Here is a 21,751-nt window from a genome sequence, read left to right as displayed (position 1 = left end):
AAATTCTTGTTTGGGAAGTGAAGTCTCATAAATGATTCTCTGATTCAGAGAGAGGAAATAGTGTTTGGGCCTTGTCAGGTACCCATTTCTGAGACAAATGTCATGGAGAAAATGGACTCATTATCTATTTATAGCAAAGGAGTTGGACTTACAAACAAGAACATATCTCAGCCCCCTTTCCATTCTGTTTTTTTTGGGGGGGAGTGCAAGTGACTTTAGGGCACTGACTGTGGAATTTTTTTTCCTCTTAGATCAAATGAGAGTTTTACAGCATTGTGAGGCCTAATACAATTTCTCTACTATATTTGATGCTTTCATAAAAGCTATTCACTTTCCATTGCCACTTAGCACCTAAGAGCATCACTTATTTTAATACATGTTTGTTCGTTAACTCTGGGAAGTAGATTGTAATGGATGAGGCAGCCCAGTTCACAGCTAGGCAGGATTCACTGTTGAAAAGTTCTTCCTAAGAGTCAGCCAAATCTGACTCTCTGGAACATTAGTCTGAGTGCCGCTCTTCAGAATAACTCAGGACAAGGGACCTTTCTTTTTCACATAACAACTCTTCACTTAGTTTGAGATCACTAGCAAGCTTTTTCTCCTGCAGGTTAAACATCCTCCATTCTCTCAGTTCTTATATAATAATTGTATTAACAATGGCAACAGTAATTGTAGCTAGCATTTACATAGTGCTTTAAGACTTGCAAAACATTCTACATGTGGAATCCCTTTTCATCCTCATAACAACCCTGTGATCTACCTGCTACTGTCATCCTCGTTTAACAGATGGGGAAACTAAGGAAGGCAGAAAGCGACTTGCCCGGCTAGAGGAGCTGTTAAGTGTGTGAGCATTGATTTGAACTGAGACCTTCCTGCTTCGACATCTAGTACTCTATCTACTATATCCCTTAGCTGCCTCTGATCAATCCACCAGCATTTATTAAGTATCTACTATATGTCAGGAATTGTGCTGCTTTCTGGAGACAGAAATTTTTTAATGAAACAGTGCATGAGAGGAGGCTTAAGGAGCTTACAAGCTATGAAGGGAGACAGGTACATATATAAGAATATACAGAACAACAATAAATCAACATAAGGTGATTGAATAGAAGATAGGGAGGGAGGGAGGGCACTAGGAGGAAGAATCGGAAAATGCAAGATGTAGAAGGTAGTGACTGAGTTGCACCTTTAGGAAAGAATGGGATTCTGTGAGTCAGAGGAAAGGAGGAGGAGTGCATGTCAGGCATGGGGAATAGCCAGTGCAAAAGCTAGGTGATGAGAGATGCAATACCATATGTGAGAGAAGGTCAATTTAATTAGATCAGGTGTTCTTAACCTGGTGTCCATGAATTTGTTTGTTTTTAATATGGTTTGATACCTATATTCCAATATAACTCGTTTCCTTTGTAATTCTATGTATTTTATTTTGTACGTTGATAGACATTCTGAGAAGGGGTCCGTAGGCTTCACTTGACTGCCAAAGAGGCCAATCACACACACATACACACACATATACACACGCAAGATTGACAACTACTAGGTTAGAACATGTATAGGGAAGGAAATAATGTATAATGAAGCTGGCAAGATAGTTTGAGGCCAGATAGTGGAGGTCTTTAAAGGATATACAGACAGGTTTATATTTGATCCTAGAGGCAATAGGTAGCCATTGGAGTTTATTGAGAAGAGGATTAACATAGTCAGATCTATGATTAAGGAAAATCACTGTGGAATAATCTGGAGTGGGAAGAGACTTGAAGAAGGGAGACCAATCAGGAAGTCATTTCTAAGCAATAGATGATGATGGTGGTGGTGGTGGTAGGAGTGGGGAAGGACATATAATCAAGTGGACAGAGTACCAGAGTCAGGAGAGACTTCAGGTGAAGTCCTGATTCTAATACTTATTAAGAGTATGACCATGAACAAGCTAGTTAATTTGATTGGCCTGTAGTTTCTCCATCTATATAATGGGGATAATGATTCCTTTTAGAGAATAAAATGATTTTTGCGTGTGTCCTAGCCAGAATGTTGAGGTAGAAAGCACGGTCTATTTGGAGTCTGAGAACCTGAACTCAAATGGCTCTGGCACTTACTAACCTGTAATCTTGGGCAGATCACTTTACCTACCTGGGCATCATTTTCCTCATCTGTAAAGTGAAGGGGTTGGCCTAGCTGATTCCTAAGGTCTAAGAGTATCTAGTTTCAATCTATGATCTCCTAAAAACATATAGTCTCTTCTTTACAGGTTAATTGTGAATATCAAATGAAAATGTATTCAAATCACTTTGAACTTTAAAGACCTATATGTGTCAATTATTTTACAATATGGTTTTTAGATTTCTCACCTTCTCAGTCACCTCTATCTGGACACATGCCAGTTGTTCAATGTTCTTCAAATAAATCAGTCAAAACTGAACACAAGACTCTCACTCTAAGAAAATCAGGCCATAGTGATACTATTATTTAATCTTTATCTAGACACAGCTCTTGATGTAGCCAAATCCTAATGATGATTCACAATAAACTTATGGTCAGCTAAAACATGGTGTTTTTCACATGAATATATTGCCAAGTTGTATCTCTTGCATTCTGCATATGTGCCACTAAAGTCCTAAATGTAGGACTTTATCCTTGTTAAATTTCATCTTGTTTGGTTTCAGGCTCAATGTTCCCAACAGTCAAGATCATTTAGGATCTTGATTCTGTTCACTAGAATATGATTTCTCTCTCCCAACTTTGTGTCATGAGTAAATCTCAAACCATTCTGAGTCTTCCTCAAGAGTAAGACCATGGGTTGAGACCTCAGTATTAGGGTAGCTGAAGGGAATATACATACATACATACATACATACATACATACATACATACATATATATATATGTGTGTATGTATGTATGTGTATATATAGATAGATAGATAGATACACACACACAGAGGGCACAGGGTGAGTTGAATATGAAGGGATGATATCTAAAAAAATAAAATCAAATTAAGGGATGAGAGAGGAATATATTGAGAGAGGGAGAAAGGGAGAGATAGAATGGGGTAAATTATCTCACATAAAAGTGGCAAGAAAAAGCAGTTCTGTTGGGAGGGAAAAGGGGACAGGTGAGGGGGAATGAGTGAATTGCTCTCATCGGATTTGACCTGAGGAGGGAATAACATACACATTCAATTGGGTATTTTACCCCACAGGAAAGAAGGAGGAAGGGGGGACAATAGAAGGGAGGGCAGATAAGGGGAGGAGATAATCAAAAGCAAACACTTTTGAAAAGGGACAGGGTCCAGGAAGAAAATTTAATAAAGGGGGATAGGATAGGAAGGAGCAAAATACAGTTAGTCTTTCACAACATGAGTATTGTGGAAGGGTTTTGCATAACGATACACACGTGGCCTATGTTGAATTGCTTGCCTTTTTAGGGAGGGTGGGTGGGGAGGGAAGAGGGGAGAGAATTTGAAACTCAAAGTTTTAAAAGCAGATGTTCAAAAAAAAAGTTTTTGCATGCAACTAGAAAGTAAGATATACAGGCAATGGGGCATAGAAATCTATCTTGCCCTACAAGAAAGTAAGGGAAAAGGGGATGGGGGTGGGGAGTGGGGTGACAGAAGGGACGGTTGACTAGGGAACAGGGCAATCAGAATATATGCCATCTTGGAGTGGTGGGGGAGGGTAGAAATGGGGATAAAATTTGTAATTCAAACTCTTGTGAAAATTAATGCTGAAAACTAAAAATATTAAATAAATAATGATTAAGAGATTAAAAAAAAAAGAATAAGACCATGGGGAATAAACTGTCACTTGTCAAGCTACGGTCCTGCAGTTGATATATGCTACTGCAACAATCATTATTGATAGTATTTTCTCTTGAGTTTATGTTTTAAAAAATTAGAGTTTTCTTGCCACCATGTTTGAAAAAAAAAAGCTCAGGAAGAAATCTTTGTAAGAAAGTATCATCTTACAATAAGATACTTATCAGATGGAGCTTCTGGTTCAGAATGTGTTATGATGACAGAAGAGGACATACAGAACAATGAATTCAGTCATTTTTAATCCTTACTTATGGGCACCATTTGATAATCAATTCATAAGATTCTTTTCTAAATTTCCCAACAACTAGAAAGGAGTTCATTTTTTTCTGGGTTGGAGTCTAGACAGACATAACAATCCAGCATATCTTATGCTATATTTTTTGGCAAGATATGTGCTAGATGTATGTTAGCTTGTGTATGTTTGGTGGATTTGCAACTAACTAGATAGTCATTAAGAGATTGATGTTAACTTGGAAGGAGATTTCTAGTTAAGGCCCCTCGGGATCTGTCCTCAGTCCTGAAGTTTTATGATTCTAACTGAATACATAGAAGCAATAGCTCTTACCCATGGTCCTTCCAGCATCACTACTCCCAAGGACACAGACAATGGTATCTTTATGGTTTTATGGTAGCACACCAAGTTGCCCGCATGAAGATTATTCTCTTTCAAACCTAAAATCAATCTTACGCTAGTGAAGAATACAGGACAAATACAGAAAAGTTTTTTGGTTTGTTTTGTTTTCGCTTTTTTTGTAGTTTCAGAGAACATATTCATATCACCTGAGACTATAGAGGAGAATGAGACAAAATGTGTTCCATCCATACTAGTATGTTGACTGCCTCAAAAGACAATGGTTTCACTTTTAAAGATTGATAATGAAAATAATTATAGATGGCTATATTTAGAACATGGGAAAATAACTTTTAAGAGCAGATCATGTTTATAAGAATATGATCATTACCCAATTGATAAATGGTCACAGGACATGAATTGGCAATTTCTGGAGGAAAAATCAAAGCTATGTATAGTCAAATGAAAAAATTGCCTTAAATCATTATTTAATAGAGAATGTAAATTTTAAGAAACCTAGATATCTCACACCTATCAGATTGGCTAAAATGATAGAAGGGAAAAATGATAAATTTTGGAGGGAATGTGGAAAAATTGGAATACTAATACATTGTTGGTAAAACTGTGAACCCATCCAACCATTGTGGAGAAGAATCTGGAATTATGCCCAAAGAGTTACAAAACTGTGTATATTTTTGACCCAACAATACCACCATTAGACTGTTTCCCAAGGTGATCAGGGAGAAAGGAAAATAATCAATATATCCTAAAATATTTATATCAGCTGTCTTTGTGGTGGCAAAGAAGCAGAAGTTGAAGGCATGCCTATCAACTGGGGAACAAGTTGTGATATCTGATTGTGGTGGAACACTGCTGGGCTATAAGAAATAACGAACGGGTGATTTTTGGAAAAATATGGTATGACTGAAGAGTGAAATGGGCAGAACCAGGGGAACATCGTACACAGTAACAGCACTATTGTTCAAAGAATAACTCACAACAACTAAACTGTTTTGAGTATTACAAATATTCAAATCAACTACAAAAGACCCATGAAGATTCTATCCACCTCCAAAGAAAGAACTGATATATAGAAGTAGGCATAGTATGTTTTACATTCATACATGCATACATATATACATACATGAATATCTATGTCAAATGATGGCCTTCTCCAGTGAGAGGTAGGGAGGGAGAGAGACAGTTGAGAACTTAGTATGTAACAAAAAATTTTAATCAATTTTTTAAAAAAGATTGTGTCATGGAGAAACAACTTTAAAAGACTTAAGAATTCTGATCAACACAATGAACAACCATAATTCTAGAGAACTCAAACTGAAATATGTTTCCTACCTTCTGACAGAAAGATAATCACAGAACTGATTGTCTTGTCGTTATTGTTGGTTTTTTGTTTGTTTTTTGGACATAGCCAATGTGGTATTTTTTTCTCAACCATGTTATACATGTTTTTTTTTTTTGCACTGAAAATTGATTTTTAATGATAAATTACAACTCGGACACAGGGCGGGTAATGGGAGGAGAGCTGGATTGTCTGTGGGGTTGCATTAGGTTGATGGTCTCAAGGGCTGGGGCTCCAGGCCCAATGCCAAATCTTGCCAAGAGGCTCTCAGCCTTGGGTACTGGCGATCTGGGAGGGCAGCAGGGCCTCTTGTTGCAGGGGAAGCAGTAGGATGACTTCTTTAAACATAGTGTTGCTGTTGCTGCTGCTGCTGCTTCTTGGTGGCGGCCTTGCTGGCCAGGTCCTTAGCCTTCTTGGTAGCTGCCAAAGCAGTTTCCTTTGCCTTCTCAGTTGCTTCCTTAGCTGTTTCAACAAGTGTCTTAGAAGGAGCTTCACCTTGCAGCTTGGCCAGGATGTACTCAAAGCCTTTGATGGTCTTGGTCACGTTACTTTTGAATCTAGCTAGGCCGAACTCCTGCACAGCTCTGGAGACCCCAAACAAACTGGAGGAGACCCAGGCCTCCCGTCGGATTTCAGTCCAGCCACTATTTTCAGGGTTCACACAGTAAACACATCTTTCCTCCACCACCATCAGCCGGGCATGGTTGATGTTCCAGGTGAAAGTGGTCATGGTCTGGTTCTGTGGGTCCACGATAGAGTCCTCGAGGATGTACACCGAGTGAGCTACGTTAGCAGCAAAGAAGCGCTCCGCCCAGCGGGGCATGCGGTTGGTCTTCGTTAGAAGCCGCCTGGACAGCAGCTTCCGATCGGGGGTCACCTCCCGGTGCACGATGTCCTCCGTCAGCACATGCCTGCTGTAGGGGTTGGGGTAACGCTGCCAGAAGGCAGCAAACACTTGGTCCCAAGAGCTCCGGAGCATGCTCTGCCCCAGGAAATACTTCACCATCATCCCGGCGGGGGTCGGGGTCGGGGCAGTGTCAGGGGGCGCACAGCATGGGGAGTAGGGGAGAGATGGGTCGCCGGGCTCGCGCTCTCCGTCACCGTCCCAAAGCCGTCGTCGCCGCCGCCGCCATGAGGGGGTGTCCGGCCGCTGGGCACTTCCAGCCGCAGCCCGACCCCCATTATACATGTTTTTAACAAGATGTTGTCTTTCTTTCTTTCTCAATTGGTGGGGGAATGGGAAGGGAATGTAGATCTAAAAATAAAATAAAATTTAATTTAAAAAGGGAGTGTGTCATAGCAGACTAGCTTTTCTATATATAGGGTCTCTGGACCAGTACATCAAGGAACTTCTATAAAGTTAGTAAGCTGTAGGGTATTTCATTTTTCCCCTGGCTACACTACTTTGGGACTTCTCTTACTAACTTCTCTGCTATACATCAGAAAGCTCATTACTGTGATAACCTCCCCATTTTGTCAGATCTCATCATCCTTGGTCCTGTTTTTCACCACTATCCTCTGCCTCTCTGGAAGATGGTGCCATGAACTCCAAACCTCCATTTAAACAGAAACATCAATTCATTTATCTTCTCATGTCTCACCTGGTTGCACTATTTTGGGACTTTTCTGACTGACTTCTCCACCATTGCAAGGGCTCTCCTCCCTCCCTGTCAGGTACTTACATTTCTCCCCCAACCACTTTTTAGTTTTCTTTAGTGTTTTGTCTTCCCCAGTTAGATTATAAGCTCCTTGTGGGCAAGGACTATCTTTTTGTATTGTATTTGTATTTGCACGGTACCTGGCATAGTTAATAAGGTGCTTAATAAATATTTATCAATTGATTGGCTATTTGTCAAACTTTATTCTGATGTCCTTTTAGAATAGATTCAACAAAGTTGGAATTTAAAGAGATTTGGATACTCTAGAATAATGGCCTAAATTCATTGAGATGGATTTTAATAGGGATAAATATAAAGTGCTATATCTGGATTTTAACATTAACTGCACAAACTAAGAATAACGGAACAATAATAATTCATTGAAAAAGATCTAGGGGTTTTAGTTGACTATAAGCTTAAAGTGAGTCAACAATATGACATAGCAACCAAAAAAAGGCCAACATGATCTTCATTTGCCTTAATAGACAATAATATCCATTATTATTAGCATCACTTAGAAGGGTGTGATAGTCATGCTGTAGTCTGCCATGGTTACATATCATCTATAGCAGAGATATTCCCAAGTGAGGCCTGAATCAGATTAAAATGTAATTGGGAAATATTTAGCAAAATTAATAAAATTGCAATTAGATGATATTACATTTTAAAACTAAGCCAATATGCGGCCCACAGAAATCCTTATGAACAGATTAGTGCCCCCATTTCTGCTTGAGTTTGACACCACTGATCTAGAGTATTGAGCTCCATTTTGGCTGCAACATTTTAGTAATGACTTTGACAAACTTCAACCCAAGCAAAATGGGGAAACTGGGACTTAGGGAAATATATCATGTAATTCTTCTTGAAATCTAATTCTATTCAACATTAAGTACCCAAAAAGAGAAGAAAAAGGAATTAAGTTCCTAGATATGTGAGCTTGGAGTTTCTAGGGGAGTCTAGATATTTAAGAGACATGTTTTTTAGTGGAAGGTGAAAATGAAGATACCCCATAACAAAGAGGAGATTCCAGAACTGAGGGTGTGTTATAAAAGCAATCTTCGTATTACAATTTCCATAATGTCATTGTTCTAAAACTTTCCTTGCAAAAAGTTTCAAGCCTTTTTGGAGAGACACTTGGAAATTTAGTCCATGGACAGAAAGAATAGTACTTGTAGAGAAAAAAATCAGTGGTAGATGGTTTGTAATGTGCCCCCTGTGAGTGGGATGAGAAGGAAGAATGCTACTAAGTTGCTTTGAAGTAATCAGAGAGCTCTAACCACTGGAGGAAACAGAATGGGCAAAGTTCAAAGAGTTATGGTTAAGCATCTCAGACAGAGCAGGATGTCAGTGTGTTTGAAGTGATCGATTTGAACTCATTGGGCTGGCTGTGAATTTTACATTTAATGGGTCAATCAGATCTGTCTCTTTTTTGAGGAACATGAGGAATAGAGATGCATTTACAATTACACCTAGTGCTATGTATGAGTTAGATGATGCAGTGTTAAATGTGTAATAGAGAAAATTAAACTGGGTGACTCCTATGCTGCTTCCTTTTTCTATACCAGTGAACCTGGTGTTGATCACCAGAAAATTTCTAGAAAGGAATCACAGAGGATTTTCTGAGGACTTAGAAAAGGAAAAGGTGATCACCAGGAAACACCAAAAATAAATCATGACAAATTAACTTCATATCATTTTAAAATTACAGTTTGATAGTGTTATTAGAACTGAAATTAGTATGGCTACAATCTATGCAGATTTCTATATATGATCATGTGATTAACCATGATGTCTTCTATGGAGTCATAGTTTCTAGCAGGTGGCAGTCTCTTGATACTGTGCAGTCATTAGACCTCATCTGGAGTATTATGCTTGCTTCTGAGCACTACTTTTTAAGACCACTGATAAGACACAGAGTCCAAAGGTAGGCAACCAGGATGGTAAAAAGTCGAGTTCATGTCATGTGAGGGTCTGTTGAAGGAGCTGAGGATGCTTATGCTGGAGAAGAGAACACTTGGGGGAACAGTATTCAAAGGACTGTCATATGGAAAAAGGATAAGATTAGCTATTTGGCCCCAGAGAACCAAAAACAATTGGTAGAAGTTGCAAAAAAAAAAAAAAAAAAGAAAAATTAGACTTAACGTGAGAAAACATTCGTAACACTTAGAGCTGTCCCAAAGTGGAATGGCTACTTTGAGGGGTGGTAGTTCACCTTCCTTGGAGATCATCAAGCAAAAGCCAGGTGACCAATTGTTGGGTTTGTTATAGGTGGGATTCGTTTTGTATATGAGTTGGAGTGGTTGTTCACTTTGGTCTCTTCCAACTCTTAAATTCTGTGATTCAGTGATCATTAAGTTCAGGATGGAGAAATGAGGGATAGTTGGTATTATGAGGAGAATTTGTCATTGGTTAAATGATTATGTCTAAAGAGTCGAGATTAATGAAAGATTATCAGTCTAGAGAGAGCTCACTAGTGAGTACTGGAGGACTTTTTCCTGGACTCTGAACTATTCAACAGTACTATTCATGACTTAGACGACATGAAAAGATTGCTTATCAAAATTTTCCCTTGACACAAAACTGGGAAGGGTAGCTGTGATGTCACATGGCATAAAATTCAAATAATCTTGATGGATTGGGATGAGTCAAAATTAAGAAAACAAAATTTCAAAAGGGATCAAATGTAATATCCTGCTCATAATTTTAAAAAATTAACCACACAAGTATGGAGACATCTGCCTTGAAAGTAGTTCTGTGAGAAATCTTAAGGGTTTTGATTGACAGCAATATGATTCCATGACATCCATATGATTCACTAGTGTAATGGGGCTTCCCTAAAAAGTGAATGCAACCTAAGGATATGTTCATAGAAATCTAATAACTAGAGCAGAAGAGGCAATAGCGTTACTGTTGTGTGTATTGGCAAAATCACATTTGAAGTACTATACTCAAATTTGGGAAGTCACACATTAAAAGAGACGTTGATAAGCTGAAAGTGACTTACCTGAATGCTAATAGAGCTTGCAACCATTTCATATGAGAAATAGTTAAAAAGAACTGAGCATGTTTGTCCTAGAGAAATGAAGACTTTTTTCATCATGATAGCTCTCTGCCAATGTTTTTAAGGCTGTCATATGAAAGATCGATTAGGATTCCTCTGTGTTATTTCAGATGGCAATATCAAGACCAAGGCATGGAAGCTGCAAGGAGAAAAGTTCTCTCCTCAATGTAAAGATGAATATTGTAATCAGTCATCCAGTGCCTCCTGTGCCTTACTAAGCACCTTTTATACACCAAGCATTATGCCATGTCCTGAAGGTAGAAAAACCAAACCGTCCCTGCTCTCAAAAAGCTTGTATTCTGTTACAGAGGACAACATGTACACACACACACATCTGTAATACATATATATCACATCTGTGATACGTATATGTCTATCTGTAATGCATATGTGTATATAGAATATAATGCAAATATGTGTGGGTGTGTGTATATACATCTGTGATACATATATGTCTATCTGTAATGCATATGTGTACATAGAATATAATGCAAATATGAATTAGTTTAGGGAGGGAAATAATAGTAGCTACGGGGGACGACCAGGAAACTTGTTTTTTCTAGAAGATAGTGTTTAAATAAGAATCATGAAAGAAGGAAATACATAAGGCAGAAGTGAGCAGGTGGTGCATTATAATAATGGGAGGATAGCCAACACAAAGGCCATATAAATGGGAGATGGAGTCCTATGAAATAGAATATAGACTGGGATGCAAAATTATCTAGCTGCCACCCCCACTCCCACCTGAAGCGGCCTCGCTGAAACTTGACAACCATTTGGAAGGGAAGCTTTCACAGGGATTCCAGCACAGGCTGAGGTAGGAATGGATGACTGCTAAAATCCCTTTGAATTCTTTAAGGAAGGGCAATGATTGCTTTACTGACAGGGGAAAAAGGCAGCAGTGGAAGGAGGGAAGGAGGAGTGGACCATGGTTTCCCATTTTCAGGGCTTCATTGGCAGTTAATTTCAGGGTGCCTCTCGGTGTGACAGGAGCACACTTTTCATATTTTTATGGCCTTCATTTCAGCAGGACTTGCATAACGTTCTTGAGATATATTTCCAAATATTGAAATACACCAGTGCCACGGCTAGGAATGATTTCTCTCTCTCCCTCTCTCTATCTCTCCCTCCACCTTCTTTCCTTTTAAGTATGTAAAAGTAGATTTTTTTAAATCCACCATGAACATTGATTCATATGTAATGATAGATCAAGCTCAAAATGCTTTGAAAATTTGCTTATTCCATAGAGGCCCTTAGAGGTCAGTTGAACTAGAACTGTTGTACATGAAAGTTGGATCGTCATTGAACAAAGTTCTAGCTGTATCTCAAAAGTAGGCTTTCAGCAGGTGGCCAGGATCTAAGGGTAGGCTGATTAATGTTCATTTAATAGAGGGAAAATACTTTAAAGTTAGAAATATAAAGAAAAAAGTGCCCTAGACTTGTGATTTAGTTGATATTAGGAACTCCAAGTGAGGAAATTCTCTTTATCAAGATAAATCAGCAAATATTGTGCAGTTTATAGTCTTAGAGAATTGTGGGGGGAACAGAGAGTTTATTTTTAATAATATTTTATTTTTCCCCAGTTACATGTAAAAACAGTTTTAACCTTTATGTTTTTAAATTTTGAGTTTCAAATTCTCTCTCCCTTCCTCACTCCCCCCCACCAAGAGAGTAAGCAATTTGTTATATGTCATATGTGTTTAATCATGCAAAACATGCTTCCATACTAGTCACGCTGTGAAAGAAGACACAGACCTAAAGAAAAAAAATACAGAAAGTGGAAAACAATATGCTTAAACTTGCATTCAGGCTCTATCAGTTCTTTTTCTGGAGATGGATAGTATTTTTTACCATGAGGCTTTTGGAATTGTCTTAGACCATTATATTGCTAAGAATAGCTAAATCGTTCACAGTTGATCATACAGGATTGCTTTTACTTTGAATCATGTTCTTCTGGTTCAGCTCACTTCACTCTGCATCTGTTTGTATAAATCTTTCCAGGATTTTCTGAAATCTGCCTGCTCATCAATTTTTATAGCACAGTGGTATTCCTTTATATTCATATACCACAATTTGTTCAGCCATTCTCTAATCGATGGGTATTCCCTCAATTTCTGATTCTTTGCCACCACAAAAGAGTTGCTATAAATATTTTTGCATAAATTGGTCCTCCTTCCCCCCTTTCTTATCTCTTCAGGGTACAGACCTAGTAGTGGTATTGATCAAAGGGTATGCACAGTTTGACTGCTCTTTGGGCATAGTTCCAAATTGTTCTCCAGATCACAGTTCCACCAACAATGTATTAGTGTCCCAGTTTTCCCAATCCTCTCCAACGTTTGTCATTTTCTTTTTCTATCGTGTCATATTAGCCAATCTGATAGGTATGAGGTGGTACCTCAGAAATGTTTTAATTTGCATTTCTCTGATCAATAATGTTTAGAGCATTTTTGTAACTATATATAGCTTTTATTTCTTCATCTGAAAACTGTTTATTCATATCCTTTGCGCATCTATCAGTTGGGGAAGCACAGAGAGTTTAAATAAATTGTCTTGAATCACACAGCCAGCATTTGCCAGAGGCAGAACTGGAAAACAGGTCTTTTCCACTCTGAGGCCACTCTCTATCTACTAAAGCTTCATTGCCTCTCAAAGGAAGATTACAAACTAAAAATATTCACTGTTTGGGAGACACAGTGCTAGAAAGGATGAATAAATAGGGATTTTCCTCCTTATGTCTCTGTCTACCTCTCTCCCTCCCTGTCTCTCTTCCCCTGACCCTCCTCCTTCCCCTTTTTCCTTCTCTTCTCCCTCTCTCCGTCCCTCTCCTCCCCCTTCTCCTTTTCCCTCTCTTCTCCTTTTTACTCTTTATTCCTAACCATTAAAGGAAACAAACATGATATGAAAAGATACAATTTAATCATCCTCTCTCCAGCTTGCCCTGTTGCAGGGAATGTGAATAAAAGTGGATTGTCACAACTTGGATTGTTGGATTTTTCACTAGATGTGGCAGGCTCACCCGTTTGCTTTTTGAAAGGATAATTTATTTTTGATGGCTAACAACTGACTTATGTTTCCTGTAGAAACCATCCTCGCTCCTAGGTCATGTTCCTCCTGCCCCATTTGGGGCACAATTCATCAGTCACTCCCTCTGCCTTTTCTTCTGTGCTCTAAACCAATGCAGCCAGGCCAGGTGGCTGAGCTTCCTGTTTATAGTTAGGTGAGTTATAGGGTCTAGTCATTACCCCCAGGGAGGCTGGATAAATTCCAGTGATGCTGGGCAATTTTTGCAGGGGCTTGGGCCTCTGATTCTTCCTTTATTTTGTCTTTTAAAAAATTGTGTCTTCTTCATTGTATCTTACTGCATAAATCTCCAGGCCAATAGACAAATGCCCTTTGAGGTGGTCCAAGCCTTCATGCTTGGAATACACTATGAAGGGTAGTCCATGCACCTTTACATTCCCTAGTCCAGTTACTAGATCAGAGGTTTAATGAAAGTAAAAATTATCTTTTTTTAGTCTCCCTTTTTGCTCTTCCCTTTATAATTGCTGTTTTTCTCTCATCTGTTCCTTTTCTTTCCCCTTCACTTCTTTTTCTTTGTCATGCCTCTTCTCTCTTCTTTCCTTTCTTCCTCTTCTTTTTTGTATCCTTTTTTCCTGTCTTCTTTCTTCTCTTCCTTTTTTCCTGTTCATCCAAGTCTTATCTTCTCTCCCTTCCTCCCCTCTTCCCCCTACATCCTTTCTCCTCTCACTCCCCTATATTCCCCTCTTCCTCTCTCATTTCCTTCCTCTCCTCTCTCCTCCACTCCCTCTCCTTCTTCCCACTCTCCACTTCCCCCTCTCCTTCACTTCTTCTCCTTCCTCCTATTCCCCAATTTCCCCTTCCACTCCTCTCCTTCCCTCTCCCTTTTTTCCACTCCCTTCCTTCCCTCTCCCTTTTTCCCCTCCCGTCTTCTTCTTTCTCCTCCCCTCCCCTCTTCTTATCTAGAAGAGGGTATTTAAACAGAATCTTGAAAGGAGTAAGGAGGAGAGAGGGGAAGAAAGGGGGAATCTATAAATCTGGCATTCAGAATAAAGAAATCAAAGGTAGGCAATAGATGGGAGAAGATGAAAATGTTTGCTCTTTCTTGTTGCTCACTGGGTTAGAAGAGTTAAAAATCAGCATTATGTGTAAGAAGGAGTTCTGTGCCCTGGGTATCTGCCCTCGGTTCTAGTTCTGTTCTGCCAAATTCTGTGTTTCCGCTCCCTGAGCATCTCTTTGCACACCTGTAAAATGAAGGAGTCAGGCTGGCTGATTTCTATGGTTTCTTCTATGACTTATGTAGGCAGGAGAGCCATCAACTAGCATTGCTGAGCTGAAGTTCCCTGCCAAGATGGAATGAAAACATAAAGGTAATATAGCATCATAAACAGGGAGAATTAAATTAGATTATTAGCCTCTCCTTTCATTTTAATATGAGTTGGTTAGGGTAATGTCGGTAAGAAATTTAAAAAAAAATATGATCCTGACAGTGCCCTTTTTAAATAACAGTCCTGAGGATTTCTAGGGTATCTTTCTTCAAAAAACCCTAAAGTGTTCTGTGTATATTATCTCATTAATTCTCAGAGCATCCCTGGAGGTAGTCAGGAAATATTATGGCCCCCATTTTACATGCAGGGTGAGTGAGACTCAGGTTAAATGACTTGCCCAAGGTCATACAGTAAATCTTGGATGCCAGAAACCCAGGTTTCTGGATTTCTAGCCACATCCTGGTAGATCATTCTGCTTTATGTGAATCTGACCACAGGTGAGAGATTATTGCCTGGCAAAACAATCCTGAGAAAATCAGGCTGAGAATTGTGGCTTCCTGACATCTGACTTAGGATCATAGACTGTTCAGACTGGAAGGATAACCTTAGAGATCATTCAGACCAACCCTCTGATGTTATTGATGATCAGACAAGAATCCAGAGAGGTGGCAGAGCAGAATGAGATCCCTGAGGGATGCGCCCCTGTGGCACATGGGAAAGAATACTGGACCGGGGTCCAAAGCCTAATTGTACCTTATAGAACACTGCTGCTTCACATACATCATAGTGTTACGTGTGAACGTTCCATTTACCGATCATGGGCCACTAGTCCTGGTGCCTGTTGACACGGTGGCAGTTTGAGAAGCAGTCTGTGTCTGGGACTGGAGTATTCTACAGAAACCCTGCTTGAGGGACTCAGGATCGAGGGAATGCAGGTTGATTCCTGGGTGACCTCAAAGGGTCTTCCTTGCCTACCTCCCTGCCATATCTTAGGAATGCTCCTGTACGACCATCATTGTGTGGCGGGTGGCTCTACTCTTCGAGAGGCTCAGCCTCATCTCTACACGAAACGTTCCCTCAGACCTTTGGACGGGTCCATGAACCAGAACACAACCAACAAGGACCCACTTAGGTCTGATAGTTGTCCTCACTCCACAAAACTGGACCATAGAGGCCTCTCAGAATTAACTTTAGCTTACTTAACATGACCATTAACTCTGTAGTGAGCTTTCATGCATTGAAACTTGAGGTTCAGTTCAATTTAATTCGATATTATTTAATTCACATTATTAAGTGTCTCCTGTCAACCAGATGTTGCGCCCTCAAAGAACTTACATTCTACTGAGAATATAGCATCTACAGAGCTAAATAAATACAAAGTATATAACTATTAATTTGGGGAGGTGGTGGGGAGTGTAGGAGGTATAGGAAAGGCCTCTTGTGCAAAATGACATTTGTGCTGAGCCTTGAATGGAAGTAAGGAAGTTTGAGAAAAAGAGTATCTTTTATCGTGGACACTTGTATCCTTCTTTCAAATAGATAGTGTAAGAATACTAAACACAGCTACCATTTTGATGGCCCCTGAAAGTCTATTCACCTAAGAAGGGAATGGCCTTTTGTTAGATGAAGTCCCTTCTCTGAGCTGCCTAGCCTTTGTGCCATTTAGGGGCCATTAATTATTTAATGCCTGTAAGGCTCTTTGAGACTCCAAGATGAAAGCCTGGTGACAGTTCAAAGTCTGTCTGTGATTACTATTCTGGGCAGCATATTTTTGGGAGGAGAAAATAGACTTGAGATCATAGTGGAGTAAATTTTATGCGTAATACAAGCAAACTACAGAAATGGGCCTGTGACAGAAGCCCATTGGACCCTGTTAATGATGGCAAAGAGGACTCAGAGGGGTTGGGATCTAAAAACTGGACAGAAACCTCAGCCTTCTCTCTTGTACAGCAAGACTTACAACGGTAAGATTTCACCGAAGCCTCACTATTTTAGCACGTGTAACGCATCATTCGATTCAATTTTTGAAACCTTTTCTTGCCAAATACGTCTGTCCATGCTTTGGGGAGGATGCAATGGGATCTCACAGACATTATTAAAACAAAAGATGCTGTCCTGTTAAGAGGTCGTAATCTAGTCAGGGGACACTTGCTTGGCCAGGTCTAAATGGAACAAAGGGAAGTGATTCTGGCCAGGGTAGACAGTCATTAGGAAAGTTAGGTATCAAACCTCACCTTTCCCCTCCATCCTCTGGGTTTGATTGGTTTAGCTGTAATTCTTCCCTAACCTCTCTTCTCCTTCTTTGGTTCTGACTATGTGTTATTCGTAATAGAATGGAAACAGCCCTGGACGTTGAGCCGGGGGTTGAGTTCCAACACCTTTGGGCTAGTCATATCACTTTTCTGGGGCTTAGTTCATTTTTGCAACTATAAAATGGTGATAACAATGCTGGCTCTGTCTCCTTCATAAGATTATAGAGGAAATCAAAGGAAATAATGAATACAAAGTACTGTGCAAGCATAAATCTTTATTCTAGCATTAGATATTATTATCCTGTTTTCTAGCATTAGAAAGAAATGGGATAACTCTGTTGGAGGCAGGAAAGAATAGACAGCAGCCAAGATCTATTTCTTCATTTACACCAACTCCTTGGATGAATTCTATCCTAGATGTCTGCAATGGCAGTGTTTCCTCTCACTTTTTTTCTATAAAATTGGGGACATATTCTTCTACTACATAGGGAATGGCATGGGGAAGACTGATCATAAAGGAATAGACTATGGTGTCCTGATTATATAAAACTTACAACAGATTTCAGCTGGGACATTTAATGATATGTCTATTCATTATTGAATTAAAGGATAGCTGAGAATAAATGGTAAGAGAATCAAGAGGGTCAAAATGCTTACTTCACAGTTTTGTCGTTCTGACAACCTGGCTATTCTGATATCATACCAATTCTTAAGGAATAAACTCCCTTCTCTAGTGAAACCTGGTCAGGGTGAAGGCGAGACCAGACATGGAACACCTTCCAAAGTTGGGTTTAGCAGTCACTTTTCCTGGAGAAGCAGATATCTGATGCCAAGGTCATGCCACGACTATCATTCTGCTGTTTAAAATGCCAAAGAAATAGAACATGGATTAGACCTAGAGGAAGAGAGCCATTCTGTGATATAAGATTAAAGAAGGATTTATTGGGGAGAATTTTTTTAAGTATGTGGGCCTTGAGGAGGGGGCGAGAATTGAGTTCAACTGAAGAACTTTGGATCTGTTATCAACGTAGTTGTTCCTCTTTGTGTCTCTAGCAGAATGTGTTCATCCTTTTGAGTATTTAAGTAGCTCTTAACTGACAGGTATACCTGCCTCCAGGTATAAGATGCTAGAAAAGGGTAGACAGTGGGATCAGAGAATGATAATATTTAAGACAAAGCAGCATCCTCTTTTCTGCAGTGAGAGTTTCTACTCCTAATCATTTCACTGATTGCTAAAGACTTGGGGGAAGGGGAGAGACAGCCTGAGTAAAGAACTAGGTAGTGGAAGTAGAGGAGTTTCTAAGTGACACTGGAGGAAAGGTTCTGAATTTGGAATAGGAGGACATCGGTTCAAAATGTGTCCCTGGAACTTAGTATCTGTATGGTCATAGGCAAGTCATTTAACTATTCAGAGCCTCAATTCTAAAAAGAGGGCCTTAAACTGTATAACTTTCAAAGTCCCTTTCAGCTCTAAATCTTTATTTATTTCATTTTATTTAGTATTTTATTTTTCCCCAGTTACATATAAAAATAATTTTAACACTTGTTTTTAAAACTTTGAGTTCCAAATTATCTCCCTTCCTTCCTTTCCCTCTCTCTCTCTCCCTCCTTCCCTCCCTCCCTCCATCTCTCCCTCCCCTACACTATATTTCACTTTGCATCAGCTCATGTAAGTCTTTGCAGGTTTTTCTGAGAGCATCCCACTTATCATTTATTACAGTATAATAATATTCCATCATAATCACATACCACAATTTGTTTAGCCATTCCCAGTTGATGGGCATCCCCTCAATTTCTTAGTCTCTGCCCCTAGAAAAGGGCTGCCATAAATACTTTTGTACATGTAGATCCTTTTCCTTTTTGTTTTTTATATCTTTGGGGATACAGACCTAGTAGTGGTATTGGTAGGTCAAAGGGTATGCATGATTTTATAGCCCTGTAGGCATAATTCCAAAATGTTCTATAGTCAGCTCTAAGTCTTTAATAATCTATATAGAGGGAAGGAGTTAAGGTGGGGATACAGGAGGTTTCATAAATGTTGTTTTCCCTCTCTTTCTACCATAAGGGAATAGAGCGGGTGATAAGATCAGAGGGTTCATAAATTTATAGCTAGAAGGAAACTTAGCAATAGTCTAGTGTAATCCCTTACTCTAAAAAAATGAACTAATTTTACAAAATGAGGACAGAAAGGTTAAGTGGAGCAATGCCAAGATTCAAATTCAGGTCCTCTAATTTCCAAAGCTAATGCTCTTTAATCTAAGGTAAGAGACTCCTTTCAAAAAATATCTTCCTTACGTTGCCTGGAATTATTTTTAGCATCCATAATTAGTGTTGATTTTGATTCACAAATCATTTCTGGAGGGGTGCTCAATTATAAATTGATGGCCTATTTACAGACAGGCGGCCTATTTGCAGATAGGCGTGAGAGCCCTTCTAAGAGTCACAATTTGTAATTGATGTGTCCCACTCAATTTTATATCACTGTGATAACAAAATTGGTTGTGACTTAAAAAAAATCTTTGCAGGATTTTCAAACTTTTCTCAAATGTGTTATGTCAAATGTATTTTCTTTATTGGGAGGTTGGAAGAAATAAACAGTCAATGACATATTTGCTTTATAACAGGATATGAATTTTGAACTGTGTATTATCAGGACTAAATCTCACTGTTAAAGTTGTAAAGCTGTAAATAAGCAGAGTAAATGATAAAATACATTATTCATTTCTAACCCTTAATTTTACTACCCCTAAGAAATGCCTATAGGAGACCTAAATCAAAGCACTTATTACCTCTCCCTCCCCCAAAAGATATAGTAATAATCAATATTTCATAGTTAGAAAAGGTAGCTTACATCTTGGGCTGGTGCATTACATTCATCTTGGTGATAGTACTGTCTATCTTCCAATGGAGTTAACTATAGATGAAAATTCTAAACAAGTAGGAAAAAGAAAGGTAATGTTCTATTTCATCATGCATAAGGCCTTTACCATGTGGCTGCATTATTTTGTTTGAAAAGTTGTTGACAAAGTCTCATTGCTCTGAAGGGCACACCTGCTAACTCTCCCTTTCAGCTTGCTGGGAATGACATCTATATTTTTCAGCCCTAAATCAACTGTCTCTAACATCCCCAACTTAACCCAAAACTCAGCAGGCATGTCAATTTGGTGAGAACATTTCCATATATATGTGAAAGCGCCTTTGACTGAGCAGGTGTGTGATTGCTGGCCAATAAATATTCACAACCTTTTCCCATCCACTGCCAATTGCAAAGGGCCACGCCTTCCTGTCTCTTCCTTTTTCCATCAGCCGCTCACCCAGGAGCTTGACAACCAGAAGACTATTTATTTGGTCCCATTAAGCTTTGCTGTGCGTGACACAAAATCATTGTAAAATAATGCATTATTAAGTGTGTTTTCAAATAAGGAGAAGAACTGGCAGCCTGTCACTGATTGTTTTATTGTGGGAAAGAAGATAAATAAGTAAAATGTGATAGAGAGGCAGGAACAGATCCAAGAGGCAACTGGAATGGCCCTGTTTCCTCCATGTTATTGATGTTCATTGGTAAAAACATGCTCACTGATAAAACATGGCCATCCTTGTAAATAGCGACCACCTACAGTCAATGCTCAGTTATTTACAAGAATGGAAGAAAGCAAAAGCTATGTAAACTCCAAATACCAGATAATAACAAATATATACAAATAACAAATATAGACACTGTTATTGTATAATATGTGTACATGCACATACATTTACATGCCTGTATGTATGTATATATCCATTACTAGACCCATTCTGCTTCCAACACACACACATACTTATGTATGCATACACACACACACACACGCATATACATATACATACATATCCATTACTAGGCCCATTCTGCTTCCAACACACACACACACACAATCTTATGTATACACACGTATACCTGTATATATGTGAGTATTTACATATGTGTGTATGTATCAGGAAGATGGGCCTGATAAAGGACAGTACGCCTGTTGTCAGAAGTCCTACTTAGTTAAGTTTTAAAGGCCCCAAAGTCAGCATAGCAACCATCATAGACTGTCTTCTAATTCATAGAGGGAAAAGGACTGGGCCTATAGAAGGAGGAGCCACTGTGTCAAAAGCATGAATCCCTGAAATGGGGAAATATTTGGGAAGCAGACATGCAGAAATATGTTCAAAGAATACATCAGCTATTCAGTAATAATAATAATAGCTAACATTTATATAGTATTTACTATGTGCCAGACACCATTAAAATATATATATACATATATGTGTGTATAGGCATACATACACATACACCCTCCATATATATATATACACACACAGGTATGTATTGTGTGTATATGCGTATATATGTACATATAAATACACGCATATATAAAATCTCATTTGATCCTCACAAACCCTGGGAGGTAGGTTCTATTATTATCCCCATTTTACAGTTAAGGAAACTGAAGTGAACAGAGGTAAAGTGACTTGCCCAAGGTCACACACTAAGTGTCTGAGGTTGAATTTGATCTTAGGTCTTCCTGATTCCAAGCCTGGCTCTCTGTCTACCAGGCAGCCTAGTTGCACTTTGGTGATGGAGAAGAGGTAAATTGCCATGGGTAATTTACAAAGTGGATCATGGAAAATTGAGACTTATCTAATTTTAGTAATTATATTGTACATATGTAAAAACTTAAAGGGATTTCCTTACCCCTCAGTGGACAGAGCACTGAGAATGTGGTCAAGA

The 21,751-nt window shown here is 39.0% G+C and overlaps 2 protein-coding genes across 2 annotated transcripts in view; one reads left to right on the top strand and one right to left on the bottom strand.

Annotated features, from left to right (window-relative positions):
* ALK (ALK receptor tyrosine kinase) overlaps positions 1-21,751 on the top strand; it is a 1,045,272-nt gene that overhangs the window by 243,065 nt on the left and 780,456 nt on the right. The window lies entirely within an intron of this gene.
* Positions 5,971-6,857, bottom strand: LOC118841346 (PRELI domain-containing protein 1, mitochondrial-like). The gene has a single exon (XM_036748719.1). The coding sequence runs from the start codon at positions 6,748-6,750 to the stop codon at positions 6,082-6,084; it is 669 nt and encodes a 222-aa protein (XP_036604614.1). The 5' UTR covers positions 6,751-6,857; the 3' UTR covers positions 5,971-6,081.

This window comes from Trichosurus vulpecula, chromosome 3, assembly GCF_011100635.1.
Source record: "Trichosurus vulpecula isolate mTriVul1 chromosome 3, mTriVul1.pri, whole genome shotgun sequence".
NCBI classification, from domain to species: domain Eukaryota; kingdom Metazoa; phylum Chordata; class Mammalia; order Diprotodontia; family Phalangeridae; genus Trichosurus; species Trichosurus vulpecula.
Note: the sequence above shows the minus strand (reverse complement) of the source record. Positions and strands in the feature narration are given on the sequence as shown.